The sequence below is a fragment of the Oncorhynchus clarkii genome, chromosome 32 (genome assembly GCF_045791955.1).
Source record: "Oncorhynchus clarkii lewisi isolate Uvic-CL-2024 chromosome 32, UVic_Ocla_1.0, whole genome shotgun sequence".
Taxonomy (NCBI): Eukaryota; Metazoa; Chordata; class Actinopteri; order Salmoniformes; family Salmonidae; genus Oncorhynchus; species Oncorhynchus clarkii.
In genome coordinates, this window is record NC_092178.1 from 25,774,704 (window position 1) to 25,794,230 (window position 19,527).

Below are 19,527 nucleotides of genomic sequence, written 5' to 3' on the forward strand. Positions count from 1 at the left end.
TGGCCCAGGAGTGTGAAGGTGAACGGAAAGGCACTGGAGCAACGAACTACCCTTGCTGTCTCTGCCTGGCCGGTTCCCCTCTTTCCACTGGGATTCTCTGCCTAACCCTATTACAGGGGCTGAGTCACTGGCTTACTGGTGCTCTTTCATGCCGTCCCTAGGAGGGGTGCATCAGTTGAGTGGGTTGAGTTACTGATGTGATCTTCCTGTCTGGGTTGGCGCCCCCTCTTGGGTTGTGCCGTGGCGGAGATCTTTGTGGGCTATACTCTGCCTTGTTTCAGGATGGTAAATTGGTGGTTCAAGATATCCCTCTAGTGGTGTGGGTGCTGTCCTTTGGCAAAGTGGGTGGGGTTATATCCTTCCTGTTTGGCCCTGTCCGGGGGTATCATCGGATGGGGCCACAGTGTCTCCTGACCCCTCCTGTCTCAGTCTCCAGTATTTATGCTGCAGTAGTTTGTGTCGGGGGGCTAGGGTCAGTCTGTTATCTGGAGTACTTCTCCTGTCTTATCCGGTGTGAATTTAAGTGTGCTCTCTCTATTTCTCTCCTTCTCTCTTTCTTTTTCTCTCTCGGAGGACCTGTGTGCCCTAGGACCATGCCTCAGGACTACCTGGCATGATGACTCCTTGCTGTCCCCAGTCCACCTGTCCCAGACCTGCTGTTTTCAACTCTCTAGAGACATCAGGAGCGGTAGAGATACTCTTAAAGATCGGCTATGAAAAGCCAACTGACATTTACTCCTGAGGTGCTGACATGCTGCACCCTCAACAACTACTGTGATTATTATTATTTGACCCTGCTGGTCATTTATGAACATTTGAGCATCTTGGCCATGTTCTGTTATAATCTCCACTCGGCACAGCCAGAAGAGGACTGGCCACCCCTCATAGCCTGGTTTCTTCCTAGGTTTTTGCCTTTCTAGGGAGTTTTTTTCTAGCCACCGTGCTTCTACACCTGCATTGCTTGATGTTTGTGGTTTTAGGCTGGGTTTCTGTACAGCACTTTGAGATATCAGCTGATGTAAGAAGGGCTATATAAATACATTTGATTTGATATGATTCAGAGCCTTGACAACAGCCAAAAGCTCCCGATCACCCACATCATAGTTTCGCTCTGCCGGGCTGAGCTTCTTCGAAAAAAAAGCACAGGGCGGAGCTTTGGTGGCGTACCCGAGCGCTGAGACAGCACAGCTCCTATCCCAGCCTCGGACATGTCCACCTCTACTGTAAATGCCAAAGAGGGATCAGGATGAGCCAGCACGGGAGCCGAGGTAAACAGAGCCCTCAGCTGACCAAAAGCCCTGTCCGCCTCAGCTGACCACTGCAGTCGCACCGGTGCCCCCTTCAGCAAAGAGGTAGGGAGCTGCTACCTGACCAAAGCCCTGGATACACCTCAGGTAGTAGTTGGCAAACCCTAAAAACCGCTGCACCCCCTTTACCGTGGTTGGAGTCGGCCAATTACACACACACACGGCTGAAATGCGGTCACTCTCCATCTCAACCCCCCGAGGTGGAAATGCAATACCCTAGGAAGGAGACGGACTGTTGGAAGAACAGACATTTCTCAGCCTTGACATACAGGTCATGCTCCAACAGTCGACCAAGCACCTTGCGCACCAGGGACACATGCTCGGCGCGTGTTGTGGAGTATATCAGAATGTCATCTATATACACCACTACACCCTGCCCGTGCAGGTCCCTGAAAATCTCGTCTACAAAGGATTGAAAGACTGATGGAGCATTCATCAACCCGTACGGTATGACAAGGTACTTATAATGCCCAGAGGTGGTACTAAATGCCGTCTTCCATTCATCCCCCTCCCGGATACGCACCAGGTTGTAAGCGCTCCTGAGATCCAATTTTGTGAAGAAGCGTGTCCCTTGCAATGACTCTGTCACACTGGCTATGAGAAGCAGCAGGTAACTGTACTTCACTGTGATCTGATTTATACCTCGATAGTTAATACACGGTCGTAAACCTCCATCCTTCTTCTTCACAAAAAATAAACTCGAGGAGGCAGGTGAAGTGGAAGGCCGAATGTATCCCTGTCCCAGAGATTCGGAGACATATGTTTCCATAGCCGCTGTCTCCTCTTGTGACAAAGGACACACGTGACTCCTGGGAAGTGCTGCGTCTACCAGGAGGTTTATCGCACAATCCACTCGTCGATATGGGGTGGCAATTGAGTTGCCTTCTTTTTACAGAAGGCGAGAGCCATATCGGCATATTCAGGGGGATGTGCATGGTGGAGACCTGGTTTGGACTCTCCACTGTAGTTACACCTATGGAAACACCTACACACCTCCCTGAGCACTGACGTGACCAACCCTTGATAGCACCCTGTTTCCACAAAATAGTGGGGTCATGATCGGCCAACCAGGGACGCACCAACACCACAGGAAACGCAGGTGAATCGATCAGAAAGAGACTAATTCTCTCCTTATGATCCCCCTGCGTTATCACACATAGTGGAGCTGTGACCTCCCTGATCAGTCCCGACCCTAAAGGACGACTAAGGCATGTACAGGGAAGGGCACATCAACAGGAACAATAGGGATCCCTCATCTAATTGCAAATGAACTATCAATAAAGTTCCCAGCTGCACCGGAATCTACTAGCGCCTTATGCTGGGAATGCGGGAAAAACTCAGGAAATTCTATATATACACACGTGCGAAATGGGAAGCTCTGGGTGAGTCGGGTGACTACTCACCTGGGATGATCCACCAGTGCCCTGCCTGCTGCCTCGACTCCCTGGAGAACCCCCCCAGCACCGACCAGCAGTGTGCCCTCTGCGGCCACAGGTCCCCCTCATAGCAGCACCTCCTAGCTCCATCGGCGTCGGATCTGAGGTGCTGGGGGATGGAACTGACGGACCTCGATCCGGATGTCCGCAGGAGGCCAACAGGTTATCCAGCCTGATGGATAGGTCCACCAGCTGGTCAAAGTTAAGGGTGGTGTCCCTGCAGGCTAGCTCCCTACAAGTCCTCATGTAGACCACACCTGTAGTGGTAGATCAGGGCCCACTCATTCCATCCTGGAGGCCAGAGTTCGAAAGTCCAGAGCGAAGTCTTGTGCGCTCTTCATCCCCTGTCTGAGATGATACAAGCGTTCCCATCCAAACACAGAAAATTTGCTTTATAACATACTTAATTAAACTTTTTGGGAAGGAAAACTATTCCCCTACATGGTAATTAACTACAGGTCATATTTAATTGAAATCCAGAAACACTGGACAGTTAATTTGACTTTAATAGTAAACAAACATTTCAGCTGTTAACCTTCATCTGGGTTTTATACAACGAAGAATACTTAAAGGTTTACTTGAAAATAGTCGTGTATGGGTTCAGAGACCAATCACAATGGTAATACAACATAAAACGTGATGTGATTGGTAAATAAGTTGCAAAAATCGGACCAGGGTTTGGACATATATAGAACGCTCATTCCGTTTAGACAATCTGTAAAATAGCAACGAAATCTAACGGCAGAAACTAATTGGTTTTACGGTTAACATAAAATAAGCACTTGTATAATTTTATTGTGCTCCATGAGTTACTGAATTTCATTTTCATGGGTGAGAAGATACAATGTATACGAAACATACATTAAGCAACTTTGCAAAGATATTTTTGTCATTCAATGTAATATCCCCGGGTGAATGCTTTTCTATTGCCAATGGTGCTAGCAAATCAAAAATCCAGTTTGCATAGCAAAATATTTAGGAGCATGGGAGCCCACAGTACCAGTAGTGGACATAGGAGGGCAGTGATGCACTAAATTCATATTTTGCCATAGTAGCTGAAAGAGAATAAGGAAAACGGTCTGGTGGGGAAAAGATGAGGAAGATTGCAGGGGGCCTCAAAAGATTCCGGACAACAAACGTTTTGTGTTTTGAATATCAGAGTAGAGCATCCGTCAAAGGACTCATCTCGGGGGTGACGACGGATGTTCAGGTTGAATACCTGAAGAGAAATCCTGGTGTGGTTGGTGGGCCCTGCAATTCACCCAGCGTCTGACCCCCTGGGTGAATGGAGAAAAAGAAGATGTTATTTTTGATAAAGAGAAAATGCCTATGCATTTGAAGCTTGGAGCTTTCGTTAAGAGCTTGGAGCTTTCGCTTGGAGCTTTCGCTAAGAGCTTTCGTCCCCAAACTACTGCAGTGTAAGAATTGTAAAGGATTTGGCCATGTTTCAAATGTGTGCAGATGGACAGAGTATACTGAAAAACTGTGTGTAGAAGGACGACGGTGTTGCAATTGTGGTGGGGATCATGATCCTCAGTTCCTTGAGTGGGTGAAGGAGATCGAGGTGGCAAAAGTTAGAGCGACCAATTTAATCTCCTATGCGGTGGCGATTTAAAGGAATTGAGAAAACAAGTGATGCTAGTGAAGACATGGTAGTGGATGAACCACAGTCTATAGTAAATGTTTTCTACCAGTCAAAATATACCCTGTGTGTTGAAAAGGTGGATTTTGTGGCGTTCATTGCCACAGTTATAAATTGTACAGCACAAGTCTCAAAGTCTAAGAAATGTGACATTATTGTGTCTGTGGAAGAAAAGTTTGTGAAGACTTGCAAGTGGTACTGGCTCCGGAAGACCCACCTTCCCAGGTTCCCCTTGAGCCTGTGTAGGGATCAGATCTGTTTTAATTTTTTAACAGAAACGTTGTTAGATTTAGTTTATTATTATTTGTTGGTTTTGTAGTATTTTGGTAGTTTGTTCAGTTTTTGGGGAATCCTGTTTCTATCCCGGACAGTAGGTGGCAGGATGCACATTAAATTGTGCAATCGCCAATATACCATATAAGAAGAAGCTAGAGAAGAAGAGTTCATTCAGGAAGCTCTGTTAAAAAAATTATAGTTCAATATATATCAAGGTAACATCAATGAAACGCATACATTATGTGAATTCTTGGCATGTTTTGGTAAAGAATTATGCTGTTTGTGGCTGAAGAGTCAGCTAGCTTAGCAACCAGGCGTCATACAAATGTTAGCTTGCTTTTTGGAGACTCAGTGTTGCTAGCAAGCTAACTAACTTGGTAAGGCAGCCATTCTGTAAACATTGATGGCTGAAATAATTCAATTTCTGAATATATTTGAAATTGAATGTATTTTACTGTAACAAAGGTATATTAGCCACGATGATAGCTACAGTAGCTAGGTTGGTTATAGCTGATAGCACAGTGTTCTATCTTTGTTGCTAGCTAGGTAGATCCTTTATACTCCAGATTGACACTCACGCATGGTGGGTGGTGTTGTTGTGAATGGGCAACACGTCACGCTCGCGATGAATGTAGTTTGCAATTCATTCCAACGGCTGTCTTGTCAATACTTGTAAATAATACCTAAAATAACTCACATGATGACATGTTTGGTCACCATACTGAGAGTTGAGAAATTGTGTGGGTTTTGCTTGCTTTTGCTCCAACCAAGCAGTAACACACCTGATTATTGTCAGAATGCTTTAGAATCAACTGGCAGTGATTTCAAACCTTGGCTGTGGAATGTGTGAATGAAATGTCGTTAGATGTTGAGGCATTAATAAAATCATATTGTAGCCCGACCGGGACTTGAATCCCGGTCCAGTGACTGTCAGGCCAACAGCGTAAACCCCAACGCCAAGAGGTCCGAACAACTTGATGAGGTCGCTAGGTGTTGGGTTAAGGTCTCTAAATTACCCCCTTCCTTTGGTTCTCTCCCTCTTCCTTTCCCACTGCTCCTCATAGCCCATGAGAAGGAGATGAGTATCCCAGATTACATGCAGTGTGCTGAGGACCATCAGACGGTCTTGGTGGTGGTCCAACCAGTGGGCATCGTCCCTGAGGACGAGTTCTTCAGGATCTACAAACGCATTACCTCTGTGGCCCAGGTAAGCATTCACTATGTGTGCTAGCTATGTAGGCGTCCCAAATGGCACCCTATTGCAGGGGCCACACTGGTCAAAAGTAGTGCACTAAGTGCTTCTACATGCTGCTTCTACATCACTTACTGTTTGGGGTTTTAGGCTGGCTTTCTGTATAGCACTTAGTGACATCTGCTGATGTAAAAAGGGCTTTATGAATACATTTGATTGATATAGGGAATAGGGTGGCATTTGTGACACAGTCTCGGCCTATGTCTTATTATATATTGAAATATGTAACCCCTGTCCACTTTAGTTATTTGTTTTTTAATGTCATTTTTTTTACCATTGGATCCTGATTGTCAAATGATCCCTATTTTGTTCTGTTTTGCCTTTTCATGGTGTTGGGAAAAAAAGGTGTCCATCCGGGACTCCCAGAGGAACCTCTATATCCGTTACCGTCACCACTACCTCCCTGAGAACAACGAGTGGGGAGACTTCCAGACACACCGCAAGGTTTGTTGCTTTGTGGGTATTATTCTTCCTGTTTGTTGCTTTTCGTAATGTTTATTTGGGTTTCAGAAATGCACTTTGTTTTTTTGTGTCGTTTACAGCAGCCTTTCGCAAACCTCTCCTTGGGCCCACAGCCGTTTCATCTATTTGAAGTATTCCAGAGTTAGCATACCTGATTCAACTTGTCTATTATTCATCAAGCCCTTGACTACTTGAATTAGGTGTGCTAGTTTAGGGCTACAACAAAACTGTGAAACGTCTGGGAGTTCCCAAGGAGAGGTTAGAGAAGCACTGCTGTGCGGTATGTGTCTTTTTTTGTCCTGTGCATGACATTTCCCCTTAAGAATAATAGTATTATCTGTCTATCTATCTATCTCTATTCATCTCTATCTATCTAGGTGGTGGGCCTCATCTCCGTGACGACCTGTGGTTCGGCTAAAGAGTGGCCCCAAACGTCGGACCGTTTCCATTGCCAGAAGGATGTGTTCGGTGCCACGCTGTACGACTCACGGCTCCTGGTGTTCGGGCTGCAGGGGGAGATAGCAGAGCAGCAGAGGACGGATGTGGCTTTCTACCCTAGCTATGATGACTGTCCCGATGTGGAGAAGAGGGTGGAGGACTTTGTGGAGTCCATCTTCATTGTGCTGGAGTCCAAGAGGCTGGATAGAGCCACAGACAAGTCTGGGGATAAGATACCACTGCTTTGTGTTCCCTTTGAGAAGAAAGACTTTGTGGGGCTGGACACTGATAGCAGGTGAGTTGTCTTTTCTTCTGCACTCTATTTGGGTTTTATAGCTCTGGTATCATCCACATGTTTTGCTGCTTATATAGTTTTTCAGCTGGTCAATGAATTTGGAATTAACAAAGTTGTGAAAATGATGTAAGAAGTAAACCCTACTTGGATACTTGTTTGCTGTAATATGTACAAAGTTGTATTGTAAATGGATACCTCTACGACATCTGACTGATGTTTCTTTCCCTCCTCCTCCTTAGGCACTATAAGAAGCGTTGCCAGGGCCGTATGAGGAAGCACGTTGGGGACCTGTGTTTGCAGGCAGGCATGTTGCAGGATGCCCTGGTTCACTATCACATGGCAGTGGAGCTGCTCCGCTCCGTCAATGACTTCCTGTGGCTCGGGGGTAAGACTGGGGAGGAAGACATGGCTCCTGCTCTACTCTCAAATCCAATAAAGCAGGGATGGATACCCTGCAGGTTTTTGCGCCGACCCTACTATAACACACCTGATTCTACTAATCAGCGGCTCACCACGACCTTGAAGGCAATCAGGGGTGCTACAACAGGGTAGTAGCAAAATCCTGCCAAGCCCAGTAGCTCTGCAGGAGGATGGATCATCACCCTTGCCATACTGTACATACAGAATGCCCTTTAGTCAACTTCTAATGGAGGGTATTCTGTTTTATTGACACATCTCCCTTTTGTCTTGGTTCTCCAGCTGCGTTAGAGGGCTTGTGTTCAGCCTCTGTTATCTTCCACTACCCTGGAGGAACAGCAGGGAAGGCTTCTGGACGTGAACCCAGCCTGGCACGTGGCCAGGGCCAAGCAGCCGACACAGGGAAGAGACACCGGCCAGGTAAATAGCACTCCTCTCTCTCGCTTGCTCTCCCTGTGTGTGAGGTTGGGGGTGGTCTTCTCGGTAGGGATATTTGTGATGGGCCCGAGGTATTCAAGCAGTGAAAGGGAAAAATGTTTTTTTTCACTTGTTTGGACAAGCCAAGTTGCCCATATGGGTAAGAAGGAAGAACTGGGTCGGGGGGGACAGACAGACAGACCCGGTGTTATTATTGAAAGGGAGGGTCTCTGCGCGTCTCAGGGTTGAATTTGATCAAATTAACAGTGTGGTGGTATGGGGCCCCCAGGAGAGCTGTCTGGAGAGGAGGGGTTGGAGGTACGGTTGTAATGTGGATTGTATTTTACTATGTGGAGGTTGTGGTGTTTATGGGGAGGGAGGTGTTTTTAGTGTAATATCTCATTAAAGAAAACTTGTGTTGTGGGACAGTGGAAGATGTCCGGAGGTTTCTGAATGAGCTGTGATTATAGGATGGTTGGAAGGAAGCGATCTCCCTGGCTGTCTGACGTGTGGCCCATGCAATTGCAGCTAGTACGGCTAGTACTATGACAACACAAGCTTTGCTATGCTTTTCTCAGCCCAGCTGCTTCTGTTGTTCTGTGCCCTGGACAACATTACCTGAGATATCCGGTGGCCCCCACAACCTAACCCATTTGTTCTGAACAGTGTTTCATATCATATTTCCATTCACCCATGTCTTTACTTCATATTATTAACAAGTCAATTACTTTAACCCCTAAATAACCACACATATTTTGCTTTAGTTTATTACTGAAGTAGTTAGAAATAGAACACTTTACGGCGGGGACCGATGGGGAAAGTCACAAGGAACCGTCTAAGAAGCGTCACGTTTGGGGACTAACTTTGCTTTCAGTAACTTACTGCACTGTGTGAACCTGCGTTCTCTCTCTGTGTGTCTGTCTCTGTGTGTTACCGTAGGGGCGCAGGAGGTACTCATAGACCCAGGTATGGTATGACACTAACAGGGCCGCCCTGCATAGCGTTACTCCTAGCTAGACATCTCACCTACCTGTGTTTGCCTGCTGTGGCTCTTTTCCCTCTTACTTGTTGGTTTTATGCTTTTTGTGACCACAACCGTGGTCCCGGATCTGTTTGTGCTGTCTTACCAACTAAGGCTAAACAACACAAACAGATCTGGGACCAGGCTATCAACCCATTGCACTACATTTGATTCCAACGTTTTATTGTTTCCACCACTGGTAAATCAAAACTGATATCCCACCCCCCTCTTAAGGCAGGGGTTGTATTCCTGTTGTTCTTGTCAGTGTTAATGTTGTTGGGTGTTCGTGCTTCATTGACCTCTTCTAATCAATGAAGAGTAACCATTTAAAATCATAATCAACAACATTTTATTCAGCACTATAACCTCCGATTTAGATTTTAAAGTAATTCAGACATCCACCAGAGGGTGGCGATGTTGGTATTGTAGTACTGCTGATTGGGGCGTCCAAGCTATTTGTCTGTTCTTCCTGTAGCCTCAAGTTACAATGTAGAACTGTTCAGTGTGAGGCATTTTGGCCAACCTATCAGTAGGATATGCTGCAGAAATGTAGCTCTTATATCTTACCTTTTTAGAGACTGGGGTTGGTTTTACTAAACCATTCAATCCAAGGGGTCTGTATAAAGTGTGTAGTTCTGGGTCTAGATGTAACATGTTGCACATTTTTCAAACACCTTAAAAATTTTTAAAAAAAAAGCTAATATATTCCATTTAGCAGATACTCTTATCCAATGCGACTAACAGTCGTGTGTGCCCAAATTGTTTACGTATGGGTGGTCCCGGGAATCAAACCCATTATCCTGGCGCTATAAGCACCATGCTTTACTAACTGAGCTAAAGAGAACCACCTAGCAATGTTTTTATTCAAACCTACTTACTGTACGGTGAGTGTATACATTTCTAGTATGTGTGTGTGATCTCTGAGTAGTCTTATGATCCACATATAACGCTGTGTCATAGTGACATCGCCGCGACACCGTTGCTATGGACCCAGCTAGCGCCGTTTCTAGGCAAAGTTTTCTCAATACAAAATTTGTATTCAAATCACATAGGTGTATGAGAGCTACTACTCCTATTTCAATTGAAACGCTCCAAACTACTGAGCACATGATGACATGTTGATCACGTAAAAGTGCGCAGTGACCCGCGAAGGCCTTTTATTTATAGATAGATTGTTTTGTATTTCCATATAAAAGTGAATGCCGTGCATGGCAGTTATTGAGCGCTGTCTTGATATCTCGGTGTTTGAAACGCCTGTCGACGCTGCGTTAAATGTGTGTGCTCAGGTAAGCTGTACTCAGTTTCTGAGTATGTCATTGTTGATTGTTGTGACTTTGGCCATATTGCATGGATGTGAAGAGCCAAGTGGTGGATGGGTCTGATAACATTGATAATATTCCCAGTCATTAATGTCATTTTTCCCTTCTCCTCTCTCTCTCTCCTCCCTCAGGTGCACTCACAGCCAATGGGATCAGTGCAGACACCAGCAGTGAAATCGGTCGGGCCAAGAACTGCCTGGGTCCTGAAGACATCATAGAGAAATACAAGGAGGCCATCTCCTACTATGGAAAGGTATTGGAAAAGATAAGAAATAGTTTTTCTCACACACACTATTGAATGCTCCTATCTACTTTGTTCCATCTCCTGCTATGGCAAGGCAATGGACAAGAATATTTCAAAAGCACTGTACTTACATCTAAATCCTAGGAAATAAACAGACACACACACTGATGAATGCTCCTGCAGACTTCATTACATGCATTACGTTTCAACAAGAAGGTTCAGTGTTTGCGCCTTGCAGACCGATGCTGTTTGCAGACAGTATTTCATTATCCACTATCCAGTTTGCAGTTCTCAACATATCCATCAGGGGGCAGTAGCTCACTAAGTATCAGTGATGGTTGGGCAGTCTGCTGCAGCAGAGGGTGGCTGTGTGCACACTGTAAACAAACTACTACATGCTGACGACAGGAGAATATGTCTGAGTGCACTGAAGTCAACTGTAGAAAGCTTAGCTAGCATGATGTCACTGTCTGTTACAATTAGCCAAATGGAAGTGTGGGGCCATCTCAAATGCCATATTACCCCAATAATTGAAATCCCCCCCCAAAAATGTAGAGCATCATTGCCATCAAGACTAGACATTAGTTAATTGCATTGTTAGTCTATTAGTAACTATACTTACTGTTATAACACATGCATGAACAAAAACTAACAAACAAACCTAAAAGATTGGGATTAAACACTGATGCGTAACATCCATAATATCCCAGTAGACCTTCTGAAACTCTGCAGTGTGTTATTGCCACTATTATAATTGGATTTTTGCTCTGACCTCGCTTGGCCCTTTTACCTGTAACTAGTTCACACCAAATGAAATTACGTTATATCTCGACACGACGGGACCATTCAGATATTAATTGAATTTTAATAAGGAGATGGGGGTGGCTGGCTGGTTGTGTGAGAGAGTAGTGTATGGAGTCTAAGCAGCACTATTGTACATCGAGTCCAGTTTCTACTTCAATATAACTACTAGGTGGGAACCCGGAACTCCCCTGGAAGAGTCATGTGGCGTAAAGTAACAATGAACGACAGAGGTTCCGTATCACCCCATGGACTGTGATCCGTAATCTCACGCCTCTGTTACAGATGTCTGTAGTTGAAAGAGACCGATGACGCAATACATCTGTTCAGAATATTACGCAGGTTGGGAGAAATCAGAAAAGTACTCATTGATTAGTTAGGTTTTCCTTATGCTGATCCTGGGCTGTGTCTGTTCTTATCATCTCCCTCCCCCTCTTCCTCTCCTTCATCCCTCCCCCAGTATAAGAATGCAGGTGTGATAGAGCTGGAGGCGTGTGTGAAGGCAGTCAGGGTGCTAGCCATTCAGAAGAGGGCCATGGAGGCCTCAGAGTTCCTCCAGAATGCTGTCTACATCAACCTGGGACAGGTAAGACCTCACCTGACATGTACATGTACCTCTCTGGGGGGGAGAACCATCATACTGGTCGCAAACACACTGTAAGGGACCAGAGTTTTACCTAGTCAAGTCCCATGTTTACATCTCATATTCAGGAAAAACTCTGGGCCCCAGTTGTCGTCTAACCAGGGTCCAGAGTTTTACCTAGATCATATAGTCAGGAAAAACTCCTTGCCCTATGGGAAACCAAAGGGACTGCCTGCCAACACCCAGGTCCCATAGAGGCTGTTAACCCCCAGGTCCCATAGAGGCTGTTAACCCCCAGGTCCCATAGAGGCTGTCAACCCCCAGGTCCCATAGAGGCTGTCAACCCCCAGGTCCCATAGAGGCTGTCAACCCCCAGGTCCCATAGAGGCTGTCAACCCCCAGGTCCCATAGAGGCTGTCAACCCCCAGGTCCCATAGAGGCTGTCAACCCCCAGGTCCCATAGAGGCTGTCAACCCCCAGGTCCCATAGAGGCTGTCAACCCCCAGGTCCCATAGAGGCTGTCAACCCCCAGGTCCCATAGAGGCTGTCAACCCCCAGGTCCCATAGAGTCTGTCAACCCCCAGGTCCCATAGAGTCTGTCAACCCCCAGGTCCCATAGAGTCTGTCAACCCCCAGGTCCCATAGAGTCTGTCAACCCCCAGGTCCCATAGAGTCTGTCAACCCCCAGGTCCCATAGTCTGTCAACCCCCAGGTCCTGTACTCAGGCACCTGTCACTGCTGCTTGCCTGTGTGAGGATCACCTGCCAACACACAGTCCCATAACTTGACACAAAGGAAAGCTCCTCTGACAGGTGCCTAAGGCCATCCTGCGAGGGACTCTATTCAGGCAGTCACACAGTGTGCTCTGCTCTGTAGGCCTGTCTCTCTTGGAGGGAAATCTTAGTTGTGTCTTGGACGATTCTGCCAGTGTGCCACCACCTCCTTTTCATTGTGCAGTGACTGATCATTCTCATAACCTTTCCACAGATTTGTTTTATAAATCAAATTGAACTTTTCCAGAGATTTGTTTGGAAATAAGTTGTATAACTTTGTTATCGTCAAGGATTTATAATAATATATGACATTTATTAGCAGATGCTTCTGCTCGGGCCTCCTGAGTGGCACAGCGGTCTAAGGCACTGCATCGCAGTGCTAGAGGCGTCACAGCAGACCTGGGTTCAATCCCAGGCTGTATCACCAACCAATAGGGTGGCGCACAATTGCCCCAGGATCGTCCCGGTTAGGGGAGGGTTTGGCCGGGGGGGTGGGCTTGACTTGGCTCATTGTGCTCTAGCGACTCCTTGTGGCAGGCCAGGCGCCTGCAGGCTGACCTCTGTTGTCAGTTAAACTGTGTTTCCTCTGACACACTGGATTTCATTAAGAAGCGCAGTTTGGTGGGTCATGTTTTGTGGGACGCATCACCCGACTTTTGCCTCTGAGCCCGTTGGGGAGTTGCAGCGATGAAACAAGATTGAAATTGGGCAGAAAAAAGGGCTAAAAAAATAACTCTGCTAAATGTAATAAAATATTATTATTATAAATCCTTGACAGTAAAACAAGTTATGCAGCTTATTTCCAAATGAATCTCTGTAAAAGTAAAATTTGACTCATAAAACAAATCTGCCAACACACAGTCCCATAACTTGACACAAAGGAAAGCTCCTCTGACAGGTGCCTAAGGCCATCCTGCGAGGGACTCTATTCAGGCAGTCACACACACAACCAACCAATTAACCAAACAACCAACCAATTAATGAACCAACCAAACAAACAATTAACCAAGCAATTAACTAATTAACATAAAATGTATGCACGCATGACTGATTGTAAGTCTGACATTTTAGGTACGGGTGGTCTCGATTTAAATGCAGTGTTTCCATGTGTGTGGTTTAAATAGTTTTTCAATGTAATAAAATCAGTCCATCACCAACCAATTAACCAACCATCCAATTAACCAACCAACCAATCAACCATCCAATTAACCAAAAACCAACCCATCAACCAACCAATCAACCAACCAATTAACCAACCCATTAACCAACCAACCAACCAATTAACCAATCAATTACTCAACCAACCAATTAACCAACCAGCCAACCAATTAACCAACTAACCAATCAACCATCCAATTAACCAAAAACCAACCCATTAACCAACCAATCAACCAACCAATGAACCAACCCATTAACCAACCAACCAACCAATTAACCAATCAATTACTCAACCAACCAATTAACCAACCAATCAACCAGCCAACCAATTAACCAACTAACCAATCATTCAACCATTAAGCAATTAACGAATCAATCAACCAACCAATTAACCAAACAACCAACCAATTAACCAAACAACCAACCAATTAATGAACCAACCAAACAAACAATTAACCAAGCAATTAACTAATTAACAAACCAATTAACCAAGCAATTAACTAATTAACAAACCAATTAACCAAGCAATCAACAAATTAACAAACCAATTAACCAACCAATTAACCAAACAACCAACCAATTAACCAAACAACCAACCAATTAATGAACCAACCAAACAAACAATTAACCAAACAACCAAGCAATTAACCAAGCAATTAATTAATTAACAAACCAATTAACCAAGCAATTAACTAATTAACAAACCAATTAACCAAGCAATCAACAAATTAACAAACCAATTAACCAACCAATTAACATCTTAACAAACCAATTAACCAACAACCAACCAACCAAATAATGATCTCTGTTTTCTCAGCTGTCTGAGGAAGAGAAGATCCAGCGTTACAGCATTCTCTCTGAGCTCTACCACCTGATTGGTTTCCACCGTAAGTCAGCCTTCTTCAAGCGGGTAGCAGCCATGCAGTGTGTGGCCCCCACCATCCCAGAGCCTGGCTGGAGGGCCTGCTACAAGCTGCTGCTGGAGACTCTGCCTGGATACAGCCTCTGCCTCGACCCCAAAGACTTCAGCAAAGGTACCCAACTGGATATGCCTTAACTCTGTGTCAAAACTGTCCCATACACTGTTGAGTGATCCCTACAACTTTATATTATCAATAAAAACACACACACAAGCACAGATATCTGTTTCAGTAAGGTCAGTACTTAGCAAGAGATTGAATAACATTACCTTGCTCTGAGCATTATTTAAAGGATCTTCTCTTCAAGAGCTCTTCTCAGGGGTAGTACGTATTCTGGGCACCACTTTGAGCAAAAAGACACACAATTGATTTGAGACCTGCGCTGACCCAGACCTCTGCTCCACACACACACACACACACACACACACACACACACACACACACACACATACACACACACAAACTTTCTCAGGGTCCTTAGGATAAGCTGCTGTGCACTGCAGACTCTTGACCCTCACCTTGCTCAACCCACTCCACCACGAGGGACTGGAGCATAAAAGAAACACTGACAGAGAAAACATTCAGAGTCCTCTATCTCTACTGTGATCCTCTTTCAAGCACCCACTTGAGAAGAGTTTCTGTCAGGCAGAGAGAGACGTTGTTGTTGACCTCCACTTCACTGCTGTGGAAAACAATTGTGAGAGATAGTCAAACAATTATGCTGTAGTGTAGTTGGGAGTGAAGTGTGTGTCTGTCTGACTATGGATATATTCCTCCCTAACTTTGTTTACAAGACAAAGCAGAAAAAGAAAGAAAGAAATGTTCCTCATAAGGCAGCAGGACTTCCTACTACGACCAGGCCTCTGAGCCTGAGGAGAGGTATCAGTGGGGAGTTTATTGAGCTGGGAGGAGGAGAGAGCTGAGAGCTGGCCAGGCCTAATATCAGAGAGGAAATGGGGCTCAATAGTGTATTCCAACACGGCCTGGTACAGGGCTGGCCGGCAGAGAAATGAACAAGCAAATTGGTTTTTAATTGGCTAGGGAGCCCTTTCAGTACTCTCTTCTTTATCAGGTTGAGAAGACTTTCTCTTTTTCTCTCTCTCATTTTGTTTGGAGTTAACACTGTTTCAAAGACCACAGACTCACAAAAAGGCATTTAGCTGCCATGCTTTTAATCCCTGCTGCACTGTTCATGTTTAAATGACAGAAGGGGATGACAGTAGTATCAGACATCACCTTACAGGGAACTGTTAATTCTCCTACCAGAATGTACAGTGCCTTTTGATGCAGGCAGTGTGTGACAGGGTGGTGCGTGTGTGTGTTTGTGTGACAGGGTGAGGATTGTGCGGCAGAGTGTCATTCTCATGGTGATGCTAATTGGATTCCACGACACCTTGAATATTGCCTTGCAAATACCACAGAAGAAGACATTTAGCTGTAGGAGAAGGAGGGAGGGGGAGAGAGAAAAGGAGGGAGGGGGAGAGAAAAGGAGGGAGGGGGAGAGAGAAAAGGAGGGTGGGAGGGAGGGAGGGAGGGGAGAAAGAGAGGGAGGGGAGGGGGAGAGAGGGAGATGGGGGAGAAAGGGAGGGAGGGGGGGGAGAAAGGGAGGGAGGGGGGGGAGAAAGAGGGGGAGGGGATGGGGGAGAGGGAGGGCGGGCGGGGGGGGAGAGAAAGAGAGAGGGAGGGGGAGAGAGATGGAGAGAGAAAGAGAGGGAGGGGGAGCGAGAGGAGAAAGAGGGATGGAGGAAAGAGGGGGAATGGAGAAAGAGAGGGGGAGGGGAGAAAGAGAGGGAGAGAGGGAGGGAGGGGAGAAAGAGAGGGAGAGAGAGAGAGAGGGGGCGAGGGAGGCAAGGGAGGGAGGAATGGGGAGAAAGAGAGGGAGGGGGAAAGAGGGAGAGAGAGAGGGAGGGGAGAAAGAGAGGGGGAGAGGCGAGGGAGGAAAGAGAGGGAGGGGGAGAGAAAGAGAGAGGGAGGGGGAGAGAGATGGAGAGAGAAAGAGAGGGAGGGGGAGCGAGAGGAGAAAGAGGGATGGAGGAAAGAGGGGGAATGGAGAAAGAGAGGGGGAGGGGAGAAAGAGAGGGAGAGAGGGAGGGAGGGGAGAAAGAGAGGGAGAGAGAGAGGGAGGGGAGAAAGAGAGGGGGCGAGGGAGGCAAGGGAGGGAGGAATGGGAAGGAGGGGAGAAAGAGAGGGAGGGGGAAAGAGGGAGAGAGAGAGGGAGGGGAGAAAGAGAGGGGGAGAGGCGAGGGAGGAAAGAGAGGGAGGGGGAGAGAAAGAGAGGGAGGGGGAGAGGAGGGGATGGGGGAGAGGGAGGGCGGGCGGGGGGGGAGAGAAAGAGAGAGGGAGGGGGAGAGAGATGGAGAGAGAAAGAGAGGGAGGGGGAGCGAGAGGAGAAAGAGGGATGGAGAAAGAGAGGGGGAATGGAGAAAGAGAGGGGGAGGGGAGAAAGAGAGGGAGAGAGGGAGGGAGGGGAGAAAGAGAGGGAGGGGGAAAGAGGGGGAGAGAGAGAGGGAGGGGAGAAAGAGAGGGGGAGAGGCAAGGGAGGGAGGGATGGGAAGGAGGGGAGAAAGAGAGGGAGGGGGAAAGAGGGAGAGAGAGAGAGGGAGGGGAGAAAGAGAGGGGGAGAGGCGAGGGAGGCAAGAGAGGGAGGGAGGGATGGGAAGAAGGAGAGGGAGAGAAGGAGGCAAGAGAGGGAGGGAGGGAGGGAGGGAGAGGGAGGGAGTGATGGAGAGCAAGAATAAGAGTTTTTGGCACACCTTTATTTAGCAATTAAGGAGTGAATACAAAGCTTCCAGCGTTCATGGTCTTTTGATACAGAAAGAGAGGGGTGTGAGAGTGACAGTAAACGAGAGGAAGAACGAGAGAGGGCCACTGTGTGTCCTATCCTCTCCTCTGTGTTGGTGCCCTTCAGATAAGCAGCGGTAGCTTCACATGATGTTACAGACAGGTTGATGCTGCTATATTTAGGCTGCTTAGTGGGCGCTGCAGCTTCACTGAGGAGGAGGAAATGGCTTAGAAAAGATTTGCATTAATATAATTTTTGCAGATGACAGAAGTCGGTAGCAACGAATAACATTTGGTTATTTATTTAATAATAATATAATCCCCCAGTACAGAGAACACTGATAACGGACACGCATCTTGGTCAAGATTTTATGAGCTCCGCAGACTGTATAGCTCAGGGAACAATTGATTCTTATTAACCTCTGAGTAGGCTGGCCTTATTTCCCCTTCTCTCTCTCTCCTCCTCCTCTAGCCTTTTTTTCCCCTTCTCTCCCTCCCCACTCCCCCAGTGCACCATCCCTGACAGCCTTGAGTATAGCCTGGGGAATGTGGGGGTTGTGGAGAATGTAATGTTACGTAACGCTGAGACCCATCCATGCTCCCCAGAACACCAGTGTAAAGCTAGCAGGTTATTAAGATGTCTGCTGATGTGTTTTCTGCTGCAGAACACTAATTACCTGAAGTCAACGCCACACTGCACTGCACAGCTCCCAATCTCACGCCGCTCTGGTGTGAGAATGTTTGGAGGATCCCACTCACTCTCAAATCCGAAATGCCGTTGTGCCCCCGAGCAAGGCATGTAATCCCTAAAACCAGCTGCAGAGGTCCGGTAGTGTGGCTGCCCTCTGATCCAACCTCTGTTTGTGTCGCACAGAGGGGCCTGGGTGGTTAATGCAGAAGACACGTTTTAGTTGGAAATGAATTTACACGGGACAGTAAAATAATCTTCTCCTCTCCTCCAGGTTCCCACCGTGGCTGGGCGGCGGTACAGGTGCGTCTGCTTCATGAGCTGGTGTACGCATCACGTCGTATGGGAAACCCCGGCCTGTCTGTCCGCCACCTCTCCTTTCTGCTCCAGACCATGCTGGACTTGCTCTCAGACCAAGGTCAGCCTACACACACACACACACACACACACACACACTCACACACACGGCTACCGAAACCCAGACGGTCACATTCTCCATTGTCTTTGAGAGTGTACTCTTTCATCAATGTCAACTCGCATCCCTTTAAGTGTCAACAGATGCATGGGAAAAAACTTCTACATGTACGGAATAAAAATAGTTACTAGCCTGACGAGCTCTAGTTTAGGAATTAGTGTTGCACGGTATACCAGTACCACAGTAATATCACAGAACCAAAACGTCATGATACTTATGATACCAACATTTCAGAATACTGTAGTACCGTTTCATATGATACTACCAACATTTCAGAATACTGTAGTACCGTTTCATATGATACTACCAACATTTCAGAATACTGTAGTACCGTTTCATATGATACTACCAACATTTCAGAATACTGTAGTACCGTTTCATATGATACTACCAACATTTCAGAATACTGTAGTACCGTTTCATATGATACTACCAACATTTCAGAATACTGTAGTACTGTTTCATATGATACTACCAACATTTCAGAATACTGTAGTACCGTTTCATATGATACTACCAACATTTCAGAATACTGTAGTACCGTTTCATATGATACTACCAACATTTCAGAATACTGTAGTACCGTTTCATATGATACTACCAACATTTCAGAATACTGTAGTACTGTTTCATATGATACTACCAATATTTCAGAATACTGTAGTACCGTTTCATATGATACTACCAATATTTCAGAATACTGTAGTACTGTTTCATATGATACTACCAACATTTCAGAATACTGTAGTACCGTTTCATATGATACTACCAACATTTCAGAATACTGTAGTACCGTTTCATATGATACTACCAACATTTCAG

At 46.2% G+C, this 19,527-nt stretch overlaps 1 protein-coding gene across 6 annotated transcripts in view; it reads left to right on the plus strand.

Annotated features, from left to right (window-relative positions):
• The first annotated feature begins 4,804 nt into the window (after positions 1–4,804).
• Positions 4,805–19,527, plus strand: part of LOC139392219 (trafficking protein particle complex subunit 9-like) — a 292,725-nt gene continuing 278,002 nt past the window's right edge. For 2 of the 6 annotated variants that reach the window (XM_071140027.1, XM_071140031.1), the window contains exons 1-11: positions 4,805–4,876; positions 5,726–5,868; positions 6,259–6,357; positions 6,753–7,108; positions 7,348–7,493; positions 7,808–7,945; positions 8,882–8,908; positions 10,414–10,535; positions 11,788–11,913; positions 14,659–14,875; positions 18,505–18,648. In XM_071140027.1, the coding sequence (XP_070996128.1) occupies positions 5,740–5,868; positions 6,259–6,357; positions 6,753–7,108; positions 7,348–7,493; positions 7,808–7,945; positions 8,882–8,908; positions 10,414–10,535; positions 11,788–11,913; positions 14,659–14,875; positions 18,505–18,648 (1,504 nt within the window). In that variant the 5' untranslated portion in view covers positions 4,805–4,876; positions 5,726–5,739. Of the gene's footprint in view, positions 4,877–5,725; positions 5,869–6,258; positions 6,370–6,752; positions 7,109–7,347; positions 7,494–7,807; positions 7,946–8,881; positions 8,909–10,413; positions 10,536–11,787; positions 11,914–14,658; positions 14,876–18,504; positions 18,649–19,527 lie in introns of all 6 variants that reach the window. The other 4 variants (XM_071140026.1, XM_071140030.1, XM_071140032.1 and 1 more) reach the window with 3 other exon arrangements.